Source organism: Trichechus manatus, unplaced genomic scaffold (genome assembly GCF_000243295.1).
Source record: "Trichechus manatus latirostris isolate Lorelei unplaced genomic scaffold, TriManLat1.0 scaffold00104, whole genome shotgun sequence".
In the NCBI taxonomy this organism is placed as follows: domain Eukaryota; kingdom Metazoa; phylum Chordata; class Mammalia; order Sirenia; family Trichechidae; genus Trichechus; species Trichechus manatus.
Genome location: NW_004444040.1, coordinates 1,711,261 through 1,729,037, shown reverse-complemented (window position 1 = coordinate 1,729,037; position 17,777 = coordinate 1,711,261). Strand labels below are relative to the sequence as shown.

At 48.5% G+C, this 17,777-nt stretch overlaps 1 protein-coding gene across 1 annotated transcript; it reads right to left on the bottom strand.

Annotated features, from left to right (window-relative positions):
• Nucleotides 1-1,257: 1,257 nt before the first annotated feature.
• On the bottom strand, nucleotides 1,258-10,414 carry ITPA (inosine triphosphatase). The gene is made up of 8 exons (XM_004383024.2): nucleotides 10,279-10,414; nucleotides 8,054-8,111; nucleotides 7,899-7,963; nucleotides 7,193-7,266; nucleotides 6,297-6,328; nucleotides 4,933-5,048; nucleotides 2,824-2,900; nucleotides 1,258-1,679 (listed from the first exon to the last, which is right to left on the bottom strand). The coding sequence occupies exons 1-8, from the start codon at nucleotides 10,342-10,344 to the stop codon at nucleotides 1,538-1,540; spliced, it is 630 nt and encodes a 209-aa protein (XP_004383081.1). The 5' UTR covers nucleotides 10,345-10,414; the 3' UTR covers nucleotides 1,258-1,537.
• Nucleotides 10,415-17,777: the final 7,363 nt, after the last annotated feature.

The window sequence follows — 17,777 nt, the reverse complement described above, 5'->3', positions numbered from 1 at the left end:
CCTGGGCAGGTGGGGTGACCACAAGGATATTCTCAACAGATGGGTAGCAAAAGTTAGGATAGAACTTGGGGAGAAGCAGCAAACTCAAAGCAGTGTCCTGGCCCACTACCCTACCCACACGCCATGTGCTTCTTCAGGGCCCCTCCCTGGTAGCCTGGGCCTTCCCTGCAGGTGAGGCCATGGCCAGACCCACCAGGCCCGGAGCAGGAAGGCCCCAGCCACCCCATGTCTGAGCCCCGGCAGACATCACACGCCTACCAAGGAAACCACCCAGAGGAGGCTGGCCCAATGCACTGGCACTTTCTGGGGAAACAACCCAGCTGGGCCTCACAGGCAAGAGAGGCAAAAGGGTGATTTCCTGCCCTTGCCGCATGCATTAATACAGTTTAGGGGAGGAAACGGTCCTCACAGCCTGCAGACCCAGGCCCTGGGCCATCTTGCCAGGATTGAGAACAGTGGCTGGAGATGAAGTTCTCCAGAGTTGCCTGTGAGCACAGATGGAAGCCTGGGAGGGACCCCCAGCATTCAAGGGCACCTGCCCTGACCTGCTGAACACAATAGGCTTTTCTGTCCTCAGGGCTGGGCACGTCCTACCAGAAGCATCACCAGCGGGAAAGGCAAAGGAGCCACCGTGGGCCCCTGAAGTTCCTCCCATGGAATGGCTCCTCACCAAGGCACAGTGAGGGTCTGGGGCACCTTACCCAGGCCTCCTGAGGGGCCTGAAGCCCCCTGGCTCAACTATGGCATGTCAACCCAACTGGGGTCAAAGACTCATTCCCACCCTGCCCATACACACAAAGCCATAAAAATGAACTTGGCTTTATGATCGTAAGCCAGCATTTTAGCTGCTCTTGATAAAACAGTGTAAAGCAAAAGCACCGTACATCCCACACTGCCCACCCCCTCACACCTCCCTCCCCCACCCCAGAACCAAGACCACGAAGGTCAGCGTAGCATCACCAGATCAGTGAGTGGACAGCAGACCTGGCATGGAAAAGGTCAGCCCACGATCTGAGACTTGAAGAATTTGTAAGACTGCAGGTGGAGAAGATGTAACACTCCAGCTAGCAAGGGCGCACAAGCACTCTCAAGACACAGTGCTACCCTTGTCTGCCCACCCACACCCCACCTGAAAGGCCTCCCGCCACCTGCCAAAACGGGCTCAGGAGACAGGCATCTGCCCAGGGCAGGTTTCAAAAAGCAGATGAATCCAGTTTACTTTGGAAGCAAGAAACTTCCAGAATTTTTATTTGCTGCACGTGAAAAATACCTCCTTGCATGATTCTCCCCCAAACCCTAAATCCTGCCGAGGCCAGTTTTATCATCCAAGGTCTTGTCAGGATCCTAGGCAAGAAGGCTGTGGGGTAGGGCACTGAGTCGCAAGACAAGAGAAATGGTGTCCCCTGCCCAAAGTTTCTCCAAGCAGAGCCAGCTGCTCCTTCAGACAGGACTGGCGAAGCTGTCTCAACACCCCAAGGAAGCGGTAACCCTAAAGGAAATGCCTTGAGGGGTACCTGCTGATGGGAGAAGTTTCAGGCTAGTTCTCCCCGGATCCCAGGCCTGAGGGGCTTCCTCTGGCCCCAGGGAGAGTCAAGCTGTCAAAGTATTCCTGCAGCTCATGCAGGGCCCGGAAGCGATGGGAGATGGCGTTCTTCTCAGCCTTGGGCATCTCTGCGTACCTAAAGGGTGACAAGCAGCAGCTCAGGGAGAAGGGAAGCCAGGTTCAAGGAAGACGTGTACCCCACTCAAGCCCAAAGCTCAAGGAGTACCCAGGGAAGGGTAGCAGGGCCACAGCACCTGGCAGCCTAAGTTGTTTCTGAAACTGGGATAGAATTTTAAATTCCGCTGTAGAGTAGGAACCCATATTAGCAAGCCTGGAGGAATGTTAAACTTATTCTACTGTGTCCAAAACTCATTAAGGGAAGCTGGGAACAGGGGATGAGCTGATGTTTGATCAGCTTTGTCATCTGTTGACAGGAAGCAGCAGGGCCTGACAGAGCAAACACAGCAGCCTCCTCTAATGCATGGAGGTGGGGGACCTGGACAGCAGGCCAGTGGCCTGTCTTCCATGCCAGGACCCCAGTTGAGTTGAGAATCCCAAACCCCACCTGTGCATTTCAGATCTGCACTGTCCAGTACAGTAGCCACTACCCACACGTAGCTATTTAACGGAATTAAAATGGAATAAACATAAACTCAGTTCCTCAGTTGCACAAACCACATTTCAGGTGTTCCACAGCCACATGTGAGTGAGTACTGGCTACTGTATTAGTGTAGATACAGAACATTTATGTCATCAAGAACATTCTCAGACAGCACTGCTTCACAGCCACCTGACTATTGTGCGGCCTCAGGCCATGCTTCCTGAGGGCCCCTCCAGCCTGGAAGGCCTCTGATTCCAATACTAGCTGATGTGTCTCATGCAATTAAGGGGTGGTCAGTACGAAACACTGAGAACGTGTGGCACTCATCGGGGTTTAATGTCGTGCCCACCAAAGGCTGCAAAACTGTTAACATTTTTTGAAACTAGATGAAAGGGGAGTCAGAAAATCATCCCACATAACGACTGGTTTACACATAACCAGCCAAGGCTAGAGAGAAACCACTGAAGCCAGACAGCCCTGGCCTCCCAGCTACGCCTGGCTGCCTCCCCCACCGTCACTGGGCCACCCAGATTCCTTGTGTCCACCCCAGCAGAGCCTCCTTCTGCTGGAACGGCACCCTCAGAGCCTGCCCCAACCCATATCTGCATGCTTGCACTTGGGCGGGGTGCGGACCCAACCCAGACCATGTCTAGTCTGACCTCACATCCCAGGGGCTTACGTCTGCTCGTATCCATCAGGCTGAAAGCAGGGGTCCCAGCCAAAGTCCCGGCAGCCTCGGGGCACCACAATCTGGCCCTGCCATAGGAAAAGGGGACAACAGGTATGTCACTGGACATAGAAGACATGCACTAGAAAGCCAGCAGGCGGTGGGTTTGGTTATTTGTGAATTTGGTTAAACCCTATTTACTCAAAATGATGGATTCAAGGGACCCTTGAGTGAGTACAAATGTTTGCTGAAGTCCTAAATAAAATACAGAGTAGGAAGCGCTCTCCCCTCACATAGAAGAACCACATCCCTGATCAGTCCACCGGCTTCCCCGGGTCCACATCTTTAAACTATGACCTCACTGAAGAATTCAAAAACTGACAATAACCATTTTCTCCTAACAGGAACTTGAGGGCTCTGACCTTTGCAGACAAGTCCTATGCCTGCTACTATTACAGCATTTCTCAAAGGACAAGGGAGGCTACAACAATTAAATACAATGACAGTGACCCACACGTAAATGAGCTAAGTTAAATATTGGCTCTAACAGGCAAATTCCAATGTGAAAATGTTATGAACAGAACAAATTATAGTCCAGTGTCATGAAATGTCATGTTGCCATGAAAATGAAAATAAGCCTAACTTGGAAGTGGAAAAGGACAGGGATTAGTCACATAATGCCAAATCGATCAGCCCCAAATGCAAATCCAGCTTCTGCTAGTGGGAAGGTGTAACCAAGGCCAGCAATTGAACCACTCTGGACCTCACTCCTGTAACAAATGTTTTTTGAGCAACTACAACGATCCAGGTGCTGTTTTCAGCGCTGAGGAAACACAAGGCCTAGCCTTGCCCTCACAGAATGGATCATTTCTTGAGCAAAATAGGCTTTAAGCCAGGAAACAAATTAACAGCTACCAAATGTAAAGTGCCTTAAAGAGAATAGACAGGGTGCTCAGTTTGATGGCAACAGGAGGGACTGACTTAGGTGGGGAGGTCAGGGAAGACCTCAGCGAGGACACTTTGACTTCATAAAGGGCTGGGTCAAGAACATTCCAGGTGGACGACACAGCTGGTGCCAAGGTCCGGAGATGGGGAAAGGCTTGGCATAGCTGAGTGGCAGAAAGGACAATGTAGTTGGGGCTTAGGCAGCACAGGTGAGAACAGAACGAACAAACAGGCTGCCTCAGAGGAAGTGGGGCAAGCAACAAAAACGCGTGAAGCAGCCAAAGTTGGGGAAACAACGGGATGGTGGGAACATAGTGACACAGGCCCCATCAACAGGGCAGCTGCTACTCAGCCATTATGCAGGAAGCTGGGCCTGTGGCTGTTTGAGCTTCTGATTTTTTAAGAGAAGTGGACATTTCTGTGAAGGTAGCAGACAACTAAGTTTTAAAATTTTAACCTGGCAGGGCAAAATGAAACATCTGTGTACAGCCCCCAGTGGAGCCTCTAGCGTAGGGCTTTGGTCACTATGGTGAGGACATGGGTCTTATCCTGAGCAGAGCAGGAAGCCAGGGAAGGGTCTGAGCAGAGTGATATGCCACTGGGAGAGAATGGATAGGATGTGAGGGAGAGCAGGCCAGCTGGGAGGATGGTCTGGACCCTCTGAGAAACAGATGAACCCAAGGGTCTGGTAGGTGGGGGTGGGTGGGGAGTACTGAAAAACATCTAGGGAAGAATTAAGATTCTATACAGTCGGAAGGGCCATGAAACAGCTAAGGGAAGCTGGAGCCTTAGCAGCTGGATAAAGAGACTGGAGGTCTGGGCTGTAGATGTAGCTTTGGGAGTTGTCACCTTTAATTTCCAAACTAGCCTCCCAGGAGGGCGTGGGTGCCAGAGGTTCTGGGTATGTTAACTCTCACCAGTTGTTACCATAGTAATGGTTTCCTGAAACATCCACTCCAGGGGCCAAATAGATTTCAGGACTGACAGCACTTCTGATTGTGGTCTGCAAGCAAGCCTCTCAGTAAAGCCCTGGTACTAATTAATTAACTCTGGCTGCAGGGGCCCTTACACCACCATCCTGCTGAAGACCCTGGAGCATCTGCTCCAAGTCGCAGCTCCCTCTGGTGACATGTGGGGGTATGGCATCCGGGTGGGTGGACACAAGTGGGTTCTCACCAAGGTCCGGCCCCTGAAAAGGCGCACAGGCTCACTGGGGTCCCCAGTGCTGAACGCGATCGTGCAGAGTGCATAGGCCGACTTGTCTTCAAACCCGGCCAGGAGCTGGTGGAGACCTGTGGGCAGGTACAGTGAGGGCTCAGCTCACAGTCAGTGCTGCCCAGCAATCCCCACTACCACCAAGGAGAAGCCCACCACGGGTGGAGAGGGAGGTCCCCAACAAGGGGCTGAGGCAGGACAGGAACTGGGTTTGAAAGTGAAGGCTCTAAGTATACACACTTCCCTCTAGCACAAGCTGATTTGCTAGAAATCAGAAAATCAGCCAAATGCCATGGAAATCTCAACACTGACTGGCTGTGTTAATAATATTAAGAAATTACTGGTAATTATTTTAGTTAACGAGAGTATGTTGTTATTGGCCCACAACTCATGGCAACCCCATGCACAACAGTATCAAACCACTGTGAGCCATAGGATTTCTGTTGGCTGATTTTTAAGAAGTTGATCATCAGGCCTTTCTTCCTAGTCTGTCTTAGTCTGGAAGCTCCACTGAAACCTGTTCAGCATCATAGCAACATGCAAGCCTCCACTGACGGGTGGGTGGTGGCTGCACTTCAAGTGCACTGGCCAGGAACTGAACCCGGGTTTCCTGTATGGAAGATGAGAATTCTACCACTGAAGCCACCACTGCCCCCAACAGTACCATAATTATTAAAATTTTCGTTATCTTTTAAAGATACAGGCTGAAGAACTTACACATGATAGAAGTCTGAGATTTGCTTTAAAATAATGGGCTGGTGGGGGGGATTGAAGAGGGATTATAGACACAAGATGGGCTTTGTTGCTGACAACTCTGGAAGCTGGGTAATGAGGACATGAGAATTCCTTTTACTGTTCTACTATGGTATACATTTGAAATGTTCTGTAATATAAAGTGTCTGTGAAAGCACCTAAAAAGGGAACACTCTGCCCTGCAACTGTGGGTGACAGGGTATGTACTACTGGGGCCCAGGAAGAGGCAGTACCCTGGTCCCAGGCCAGGCCAGGCCCTGGCTGAGACAATGATATGCCAGTGGCCACTTGGGCCACGGCCCTCTCAGAGACCTAGAATCAACTAAATGCCTTTGTGCCTCCAACTCACAGCCCCCTCAACCTCACCCCCATCCACTCCTTCCACATCTCTGTGTCCCCTGGAGGCAGGCAAGCAGGAAAGGTGTGAGCCGCAGGTTACAGATGGGAAATGGAGGTGAAGGGGCCCCAGGACAGGGGCTGAAACCTGGATCTCCTGGTTAATTGAGGCCCCTTCCCTAGACGATCCCCAGATTCCCAACAGATCCAAGGCAAGGGACAAAGGGGGGTAATACCTTCAGGCTTTAACTTCTCCAGAAACCACTTTCTGCAAGAGAAATAAAGGAGGGTCAAACACAGAAGCACATGGGTCCTCCTACCAACCTCTCTAGGTCGTACCCTGTGGGGATTAGAGCCCAAAGACAGCCAAAGGGAAATGATAAAGACAGCCTCAAATGAAAATGAAGGGAAATACCCAAAAGGAAACAAGGAAACGGAGGCCAAGAGGCAATTCATAGGAGAAAAACTGATAAACAAATGAAGGCTTCAACCTCACTGGTAATGAGGGAAATGCAAAATAAAACCCTACTTGATCATTTCACACTCAGCAAATTGCTGAATACTAAAAAACCGTAAAGTTCAGTGCTGCCAAGGATGTGCAGTGATGGAGACGCCAGTGTGCTGTGGGGGGAAGTATATACAGGTGCCATCTCCTTGGCAAACAAACTGGCAATCGAAAAATTAAAGACAAACATATCCAAAACCCAGGAACAGCACTTCTGTATATATAACCCCAAGCCCCATGCAAGAGTCTTCGAATTAGGGTATGTGTACTCTAAAGACACAAAAAGACCTTTTAAGGGGGTCCAGGGCACTAGATAGTTTTAAGGAAATCAATTTTCAGATCTTAACTTCCTTATTTCCTCCTTCCTGAAATTGATCTGCCCACGAATGTACCTCTCAAACAAGTGGGTCTTCTTTCCTTTATCTACTTATACAATGGCATTCTCACACTTTACAAAAGAAAGGCATGCCTCTCCCCAACCCCTAATCCTTCTTTGGGACAAGGACAATCAGAAACATTGGCACTGATGCCAAGACAGTTAATGACGTGTAACATTAGGTAATCAATCCTTTTGCAGTTCAGGTGGTTTTGTGGCCAGGGCCCTGACAGGGCGTCAGGGACACTCACATGTAGGGGCCAGGAAGTCCCCCGAGGGCATTGAAGCACAGACAGGTATCCTCCACCAGCACAGGCCCCTGCACCTGCAGCACAAGGACATGCAGCCCTGTGGCCCAGGGACCACAGGAGGCCCCATCCCTCCCTGAACTCCCAGGCCACTAGGGCTGGGGCCAGGCCCATGGCTGTTTGGGATCTGAGGTAGCAACACGCGGAGATCCATCAAGAGCCACAGGGAGAGCCCTCAGCTACTCTCTTATCTTCCTTTTAAGAGACAGGGACACCAAAACCTCAGTGGGTTGTAAAATTTGCTCCAGACACAGCAATAGGAGAGCTGAGATTCACACCTAAGCAGCCTGACTCTTCATAAAGTGCTCTTTCTCGGTTCCATCGAGATGCATGAGTACAGGGGCGGATGTGTGTGGGGCAAAGGCAGGGGCTGGAATGTATCTGCGAATTTAGAGAGAAAGAATGCGCATGCACAAGTAGACTTGAGAATTGCAGCGGGGGCGGGGGGGTGCGGGGCAACAGCGTGTAGTCAAGGTTGGAAAAGGAGGGCAGTGTTTGAAGGCCAACATTAACTGACCCTGGCCTAGCTGGGCATGGGCAGGTCCTTGAGTCCCGACCAACCGTGTCCACCCTACTACCCTCTGCCTGTCTCCAGCGAGCACAGGTCCTGGGAGCCATCAGGCCAAGAGGACTAGTGTAGGGCAAGCACCTGGCGAGCCGCCTCCTGACACTTCTGGATGGAAATCTCATCTGGCTCTCCTTGGTACTCTGGCACTTATCAGGGAAACAGACACACAGAGTCAGGTCACGGCAAGACAGAGAAATCGAACCATCTTTTAAAAATAAAACAAAACAGAGACATACGGTCAATTTTCTGAGCCACCAAAGTGCATGGAAACTTATCTCCTAGAATCTGAATGACCTGTTCCAAAACAAAGGACATATATCACCATTGGTTAATGAATGCCCACTATTATGTGAGCTGTCAGCCCACATTTCTCACCAGGTAAGGCTCCTGTAATCCCCTAAAGCTTACCAAGTCAAGCCCACAAGCCTCATTCCAGCCTTTATGGTCCCACCCCAGCAGGTCACCTCCTCCATCTCCTCACTCTCCTGTCCTTCCTACTTCAACTCTCTGCTCATGCTGACCCCCTCCCACAAACACCCTTCTCCCATCTCAATGCTTCCAGAAACCCTACCCATCCTCACAGGCCAGGAATTCTCTATCAGGGGCTATCCAGAATTCACGAGGCCTGTGAAATTGGATAGTGGGGGGGTAAAAAACTATTTTCACTAATCTCTAACTGAAATGTAGCATCTCCTTCAATAACGAACATAGGCGACACACCAAAGTAGTATTAACAGTTCCTGTGAACTTTAAACCTATTAAAATCACAGATGACGTCATATCCAATTACAGTTGTTGCAGATATCTCAAAATATTTACAATCCTATTTTGCTAGGCGGTCCTGGTGGTGGAATGGTTAACAGCTATGGCTGCTAACCAGCCACTCCTTGGAAACCCTATGGGGCAGTTTTCCTCTGTCCTACAGGGTCACTATGAGTCGAATAGACACAACGGCAACGGGGCTTTTTTTGCTATTTTACTAGCTCAAACTCTTTTAATGCATCAATAACATACATGTATACATATCTAAACCTACATATACATATCTAAACCACAAACACATTTGTAGTATCTTGATAATTTTACTTCAATATAATTTATTTCCTTTGTAATCCTATGCATTTTATTGTATACATTTAAAAATATTTTCCTGAGAAGGGGTTCATAGGCTTCACCAGGATGTCAGTGGAGTACGTGGGATGAAAAGAGTTAAAACTCGCTATTCTAGGCCAAGTTCAAGCCCACCTTCTCAAGAGAGGTTCCCCTAGCCACTCCAGCCCCTCCCTTCAATGTGGGAGGGACATGTTTTCAACCAGAGGCAGAGATGGACTTGGGGTCTGGTGCACACTATCCTGCATGGGGCTCACTGGGGTGGCATGTGCTGTCTGCTTCAATGGTCTGGTGGTAGGATCCAAACCTTTTATCAGCACAGGGCTCTGGCTCTGGGGAAGGCCACCCTGGCTTGGCACAGGACACCACTGGTTCTTCTGCTGTGGACAAATGAAGGCTACCCTAACAACTGTACTTCATTAGTCTGCCTCAGACATATCCAGTGGGTGTCATCCCTTCACTTCCCACAGGTAACCCCACTCCACTTCCCAGGCCATGGATCATCGGGCTTCACAAACCCTTGACTGGAGCAGGCCAATCAGAGCTGATGTACAGCAGGAGCATCACTGCACACTCCACCAGGAGATAATGAAGCAGAAAGACCCCAATAGGGGCAGGGATGAGTGTCGGAGTGAGGGATACAAGGGCAGGCCAGCCCCTCACAAGGCTCTTCAGGTCCTGTGGGACACCACATTCTCCCACAAGAATCAGCGGGTGGCTTGGATAAACCCCGTGTGTCTCTGCTACTTGCATCCAAAGAAGCTCCATCAACCCCCAGAATCCTTCCAGTTAGCCACAGTGATGTTGCCCCTGTGGGCAGGAACTTTGGAACCATTGCTTCCTTCACTCCTCTCCATCGCGCTGGGAAGCTTACCTTCCGCATTCTATTTCACAGATGCAAAAAGAGGCTGGGGACCACCTTTCTGACGGTAGTGAAGTATGGGAGGCTTAGTTTGGATACCCATCCCATGCCCTCTCCAGCCCTTCTGGGCCAGCCCCAGAGGGGTGCTGGGGTCCCATTTTGGGATCTAGTTAATTAGGTGACCTTTTGGGACTGGTGCTAAGGGCCCCATCACTCTGGCTTCCACAGCCCTTGACCTCCCAGGCCCTGTGTCCAGATCTGCAAAGGCCCCCATTCCCCCACTCTGCACACAGGCCGCCGTCCCACTCCCCGCGCCCCACAAACCCCAGACCAGACCCATCCCTACGGGCCGGACTCTCTGTTCTCCCTCGGCGCCCCTTGCCACGTGCTTCCCTTCGCCTGGAAGCGCCTTCTCCGCCTATCCCCACCGCCTCTGCCACACGCTACCCTCAACTATCTCCCGGACGGCCCCCCACGCCCTCCTGGCACCTCCTCCAGTTTCTTGGCGTTCCCCGTGACAAACACAATCTTCTTCCCCGCCAAGGACGACGCCATGGTGAAGCCCGTTTATCCCGCGGATCCACAGGAAGCTTCTTTGCCTTGAGTCGCAGGACACTTCCGGCTGCCAGCGGGCTGCCGGCGGAAGGGGACGGTGTGGTTTCCGGTCTGGTATCAGCGGGAAGACAGCCTCGGGTTCCCTAGGCGTCCCTCGCGCGGCGGCTACAGCTTGACCATCAGCGCCGAGGGAACAGTGCCCCATCCGCCCGCCAGGGGCTAGAAGGCAGGTAGTGGCGCCGCCCCCCTGCGCCCGCCTTGCTGGGGACCGCGGTGCCATTCCTGAGACGGGTTGAGTGCGCCAAGACCCGTCCCCTCCGCCGGAGGGCGCTTTCAGTGTGCTTGGATCACCGCGCCTCCTCCACCCCCTCCTACGCATGCTTTCGCCCCTCTGTGGAACAGGGACGCTGACGGAAGCAAAGAACCCCCTCGTCCCTACCCTGGGGCCAGTGATGCGCTGCTGCCCTGTGCTCTGGGCTGTTCGCTGTCTCCCCGGGCACCTCTTAAGCTGTTTCGGAGAACTCTCCCTCTGGGCAAGGGACTCCAGATCGGGTGTCCATCCTGACTCCACCTTCAGGCCCGCTCCCCTAGCTTCCTTCCTGCCTGCCGGCTCTGATCTACTTGACTGTGATGTTAAACTTGGCATGCGCTAAGCAAACGCGGTCTTTTTACCCACCTCCCAAGCTTGGGACCTCAGTCCCTTCATCCCATCAGTCTCAAACCCGTCATCCCTTCCCCATACCTACCGTCTAAGCCAGATCTTTGCATTCTGAACACAGCAAGGAGTAGGAAGTGCCCCAACAGGCCCACCTGTGAGACAGGCCTTGGCCTTCCCCTAACATCTCCCTCCTCCCAGGGCTCAACACACGGCTGCCTGGCGCCCTGGGGTCGGTAGTTCCCAAATGGCCCCCTAGGCCCATGAACCAAAAGGGAGGGTCTAATTCTTACCAAGCTCCCCAGGTCATTCTGATGCTTATCCAAGTGTGGCAACCACCCTTTTAGGTGATGACCTATTTTCTGTTACTGAAGCAAAAACACTAATGATCCCCAAATTTTAGGTTAGACTTGAGGAATGGGTGCCCCCCCCCAAGTCATTCGTCTTTCTTCTTCATGAAATCATGGGGACTCCCAAAGAAGGTGGAAGGGGCAAAGGCGGCCTGGCTGTTGAAAGCTTTAGTTACAGCCTCAGGCTAGGAGGAGCTTCTCAGCGATATGCGTGAGGCACCAAGTGTACCACACAGACAGTTACCATATGCTATAGTCAGTGCAATGACCCAACAACCCTGGGTACTAGAGGAACTGCCTAAATTTGGGAGGCCTGGGCAGTCACCCAGTAAGTCATGTGTCTTAGTTATCTAGTGCTACTGTAACAGAAGTACCACAAGGAGGGGCTTTAACAAACAGAAATTTATTCTCTCACATTTGAGGAGGCTAGAAGTTTGAATTCGGGGTGCCGGCTCTAGGGGAAGGCTTTCTTTATTGGCTCTGGAGGAAGGTCCTTGTCTCTTTGAGCTTCTGCATGACCTGAATTTAAGCATGAGGAGAAATAAGACAAACCCAAACGCAACTGGAAGAATATTTTACAGAATACATGTCCTGTAAATCAGAGGCATATTATCCCATAAGCAAGGTAAGCAAAGTAAGCACGGGTTTACTTGTGCTTCTTATTTATCATTTTCTTTTATTGTTGTGCTTTAAGTGAAAGTTTACAATTCAAGTTAGTCTCTCATAAAAATTTATACATAGGTATGTGACCCTAGTTGCTCTCCCTATACTGTGACAGCACACTCCTTCTTTCTACCCCAGATTTCCCGTGTCCATTCAACCAGCTCCTGACCCGCTCTGCCTTCTCATCTCGCCTCTGGGCAGGAGCTGCCCATTTAGTCTCATGTATCTACTTGAGCTAAGAAGCACACTCTTCACGAATATCATAGTCCAGTCTAATCTTTGTCTGAACAGTTGGCCTTGGGAATGGTTTTGGTTTTGGGCTAACAGAGTCCAGGGCCATGTCTTCCAGGGTCCCTCCAGTCTCAAACCATTAAGTCTGGTCTTTTTACTAGAATTTGAGTTCTGCACCCCACTTTTCTCCTGCTCCGTCAGGGATTCTGTGTTGTGTTCCCTGTCAGGGCAGTCATTGGTGGTAACCGGGCACCATCTAGTTCTTCTGGTCTCAGGCTGATGAAGTCTCTGGTTTATGTGGCCCTTTCTGTCTCTTGGTCTAATACTTTCCTTGTGTCTTTGTTCTTCATTCTCCTTTACTCCAGGTGGTTTGGGACCAATTGATGCATCTTAGATGGCAGCTCGCTAGCTGTCATGGATTGAATTGTGTCCCCCAAAAATATCCATCAATTTGGCTGGGTCATGATTCCCAGTATTGTATAATTGTGTACCACTTTGTAATCTGATACGATTTCCTTATGCATTGTAAATTCAATCACTATGATCTAATAAGATGGATTAGTGGCAGTTATACTGATGAGGTATACGAGATTGGATAGTGTCTTAAATTAATCTCTTTTGAGATATAAAGAGAGAAGCGAGCACAGACACATGGGAACCACAAACCACCAAGAAAGCAGTGCCGGGAGCAGAGCATGTCCTTTGGACCTGAGGTACCTGCGCTGAGATGCTCCCAGACCAAAGGAAGACTGATGCATCACAAGGACCTTCCTCCAGAACCGACCGAGAGAGAAAGCCTTCCCCTGGAGCTGATGCCCTGAATTTGGACTTGTAGCCTACTGGACTGTGAGAGAATAAACTTCTCCTTGTTAAAGCCATCCACTTGTGGTATTTCTGTTATAGCAGCACTAGATGACTAAGACACTAGCCTTTAAGACCCCAAATGCCACTTATCAAAGTTGGATGCAGAATATTTTCTTAATAAACTTTGTTATGCCAGTTGACATAGATGTCCCCAGAAAGCATGGTCCCCAGACCCCCATCCTTGCTACTCTGTCCCTCAAAATGTTTGGTTGTATTCAGGAAACGTCCTAGCTTTGGCTTAGTCCAGTTGTGCTGACTTCCCCTGTAGTGCGTGCTGTCCTTCCCTTCACCTAATTCTTGTCTACTATCTAGTTAGTGAATACCCCTCTCCCTTTGTCCCCACCCTCATAACCATCAAAGAATGTTTTCTTCTGTGTTTAAACCTTTTCTTGAGTTCTTATAATAGTGGTCTTATGCAATATTTGTCCTTTTGCAACTGACTAAATTCACTCAGCATAATGCTTTCCAGATTCCTCCATGTTATGTTTCACGGATTCATTGTTGTTCTTCATCGTTGCATAATATTCCATTGTGTGGATATACCATAATTTGTTTATCCATTCGTCCATTGATGGGCACCTAGGTTGTTTCCATTTTTTGCTATCGTGAACAGTGCTGCAATGAACATGAGTGTGCATATATCTATTTGTGTGATGGCTCTTATTTTTCTAGGATATATTCCAAGGAGCGGGATAGTGGGATCGTATGGTACTTCTATTTCTAGCTTTTTAAGGAAGCACCAAATCTATTTCCAAAGTGGTTGTACCATTTTACATTCCCACCAACAGTGTATAAGTGTTCCAGTCTCTCCACAACCTCACCAACATTTATTATTTTGTGTTTTTTGGATTAATGCTAGCCTTGTTGGGGTGAGATGGTGTCTTAGGCTAGGTTCTCTAGAGAAGCAAAACCAGTAAAGTGTATAAATATATAGAGAGGAAGATTTATATCAAGGAAATAGTTCATGCAATTGTAGAGGCTAAAACGTCCCAAGTCCACAGATCAGGGTAGAGGCCTCTCCCAGTTCACGTAGCCACAGAAGCTGGTGAACTCAAGGTCGGCAGGTCGGAGAGGGCCTCCCGTTCACAGGCTGTGAAGGTCAGTGAATTCCAAGATCAGCAGACAAGACCACAAGGTTTCTCCTGATTCACGTAGCCGCAGGGGCTGGCGAACCCAAGGTCAGCAGTTTGGGGAACTGGACTCTTGCTTGCAGGCTGAGAAGTTCGATGAATTCTTAGATCAACAGGTAAGCTGCTAGCTCAAGTCCCACGAACCGGAGGTTAGACAAGAGGCAGCTGCTGAGTCTGGAACAAGCCAAAAACCTTGGCAAGGCGAGCAGGCAGAAAGTAACCGGCCGAAGGCAGAGTGATGAAACTGAGAGGGTGGTGAGCTGCCACAGGACCCGCCTCAGCCGGTACCGCTCAGCAGATTCCATCATGGGGTTGATCACAACATTATACAACTGCTAAAACACTAAGAATAATAGTCTAGCCAAGCTGACGTACAATCTTAACCATCACAGATGGTATCTGATTGTAGTTTTGATTTGCATTTCTCTAATGGCTAATGATCGTAAGCATTTCTTCATGTGTCTGTTAGCCGCCTGAATGTCTTCTTTGGCTAAGTGCCTGTTCATATCCTTTGCCCATTTCTTAATTGGGTTATTTGTCTTTTTGTTGTTGAGGTTTTGCCGTATCTTGTAGATTTTAGAGATTAGCTGCTGATTGGATTTGTTGCAGCCAAAATTTTTTTTCCTAGTCTATAGGTTGTCTTTTTACTCCTTTGATGAAGTCTTTTGATGAGCATAAGTGTTTAATTTTTAGGAGGTCCCAGTTATCTAGTTTCTCTTCTGGTGTTTGTACATTGTTACTTATGGTTCGTATTCTGTTTATGCCATGTATTAGGGCTCCTAGCATTGTCTCTATTTTTTCTTCCATGAGCTTTATTGCTTTAGATTTTATACTTAGGTCTTTGATCCATTTTGAGTTAGTTTTTGCGCATGGTGTGAGGTATGGGTCTACTTTTTCTTATTTACTAATTTGTAGTCAACAATTTCACATGGGTTTCACCACATATTTGAATTCAGGGCACAGGCTCTATGGGAAGGCTTTCTCTCTGTTGGGCTCTGGAGGAAGGTCCTTGTCTCTTCTGAGCTTCTGCTTCTGGGCAATCTTCTTGTGGCTTGGCATCTCTCTTCCCCCATCTCTGCTTCTTTCACTTGCTTGTTTAATGTCGTTTATATCTTGAGATAAACTCAAAACACTAATCCTAATCCTGCCTCCTACACTAATCCCACCTCATTAACATAACAAACACAACCCATTCTCAAATGGGATTATAACCACAGGCATTAAAAAAAAAAAAAAACAAACCCAAACCCACTGCCATCAAGTTGATCCCAACTCATAGCAACCCTATAGGACAGAGTAGAACTGTCCCATAGGGTTTCTAAGGCTGTAAGTCTTCATGCAAGCAGACTGCCACATCTTTCTCCCGCGGAGCAAACCTTGGGTATAGAGGTTAGGATTTACAACACATATTTTCGAGGGACACAATTCGATCCATAACACCATGGGAGCCCATAAAGGGTTATTAAGCAGGGAAGAGCCCCTAGGTGGTGCAAACTAGCCAAAAGGTTGGCAGTTTGAACCCACCCAAAGGCTCCTTGGAAGACAGGCGTGGTGATCTGCTGCTGAAAAGTCACAGCCTTGCAAATCCTATGGAACAGTTCTACTTTGCACACATGGGGTCGCCATGAGTCGAAATCAACTCCATCGCAACTAATAACAGCAACAGCGTGAATAGGGGTCTTTGAGTGGTGCCAACAGTTAATGTGCTCAGCTAACTGGAAGGATGGAGGCTTGAGTCTACCCAGAGGCACCTCAGAAGGAGGCCTAGTGATCTACTTCAAAAAAATCAGCCAATGAAAACCCTATAGAGCACACTTCCACTCTGACACACTTGGCGTTCTCAACTCTAAGGCAACTGGTTTTGTTTTGTTTTTTTAAGTGTGGATGGAAATACACTTTAGATAGGCTTCACTCTAAATCTGAAAGACATGGAGCCCAAAGTCCTGGGAGGGGGCGAGATATGTGAATACCCAAAACTATATGCAAAAGTTTGCAGATGTGTAATCATTATTCAGGACTCTAGGTTGCAGGAGACAGAACTCAGGCAATAACGAGAAAAAGAACCATATTGATAGGTTCCCTTAACTGATAAGATCAGGTAGAGATAGTCTGGTTCTTAAGTGCTCTTAACAGAAAGGGAGGGGATTGCATTAGTCTGTCAGTCACTCAAAATTACGCTGTAAAAACAAACCTGTTGCCATCAAATCAATTTTGACTCACAGTGACCCTATAGGGCAGAGTAGAACTGCCCCAAAGGGTTTCCAAGGCTGTAATCATTACGGAATGAGCTCTTGTGGCACAGTGGTTAAGTGCTTGGCTGCTAACGGAAAGGTTGGTGGTTTGAACCCACCAGCTGCTCCGAGGGAGAAAGATTACTGGCTTAGAAACCCTGTGGGGGCAGTTCTACTCCGTAGGGTTGCTATGAGTTGGAACTGACTTAATGGCAACAGGTCTGGTTTTTTATCAAGCTACAAAAAGGCATGGAGAAAACTTAAATGCACATTGCTAAATGAAAGAAGGTGGTCTGAAAAAAACTACATACTATTATTATTCCAACCATATGACATCCTGGAAGAGGCAACGCTGTCCAAAAACCAAACCACTGCTGTTGAGTCAAGGCTGTAAATCTCTACAGAAGCAGACTGCCACATCTTTCTTCTGTGGAGCTGCTGTCGGTTTTGAACTTCCACCTTAGGGGTTAGCAGTCAGTCGCTTTAACTACTGCACTACCAGGGCTCCCACAACACTATGTTGTTGTTATTATGTGCCATAGAGTCAGTTCTGACTCATAGCAACACTATAGGACAGAGTAAAACTGCCCCGTAGGGTTTCCAAGGAGTGGCTGGCGGATTCGAACTGCCAACCTTTTAGTTAGCAGCTGTAGCTCTTGACCACCGCACCACCAGGGCTCTGACAACACTATAGAGACAGTAAGAAAGATCAGTAGTTGCCAAGGGTTGGTGGGGATGGAGACGAATAGGTGAAGGACGGCATTTTATGGGCAGTGAAACTGTTCTGCATGATACTGTAATGGTGGATACATGACATTATGCATTTTTCAAAACCCATAGAACCGTACAACAGAGTGAACCCTAATGTAAACTACGGGTTTTTGTTAATAATAATGTTATCAATATTGGTTCATCAATTGTAACGAATGCACCACACCAATGCAAGACGTTACTAATAGGGGAAACTGGGTGCAGGGGGAATGATAGCATATGTGAACTCTTGGTACTTTGCATGATTTCTCTGTATACCTAAAACTGCTCTAAAAAAATATTTTAATAAAAATGTGAATTATGAAATATTTCAAACTTACAGAAAATAATAAAATAAATGCCCAAGTTCCCACCATTCCAATTTAATAAATGTTATGATGTTAACATGTTGCCATATATGTTTCAAACCTCTCGCCCCCTCCACTCCATGGCCATGCAATCTTTATTTCTGTCATCACGCACACACACAAAGCTTCATATTACTGTAATAGAAATTCCCAGTAGTTATTTGCTTTTTAAAAAATCCTGAATTCCCATT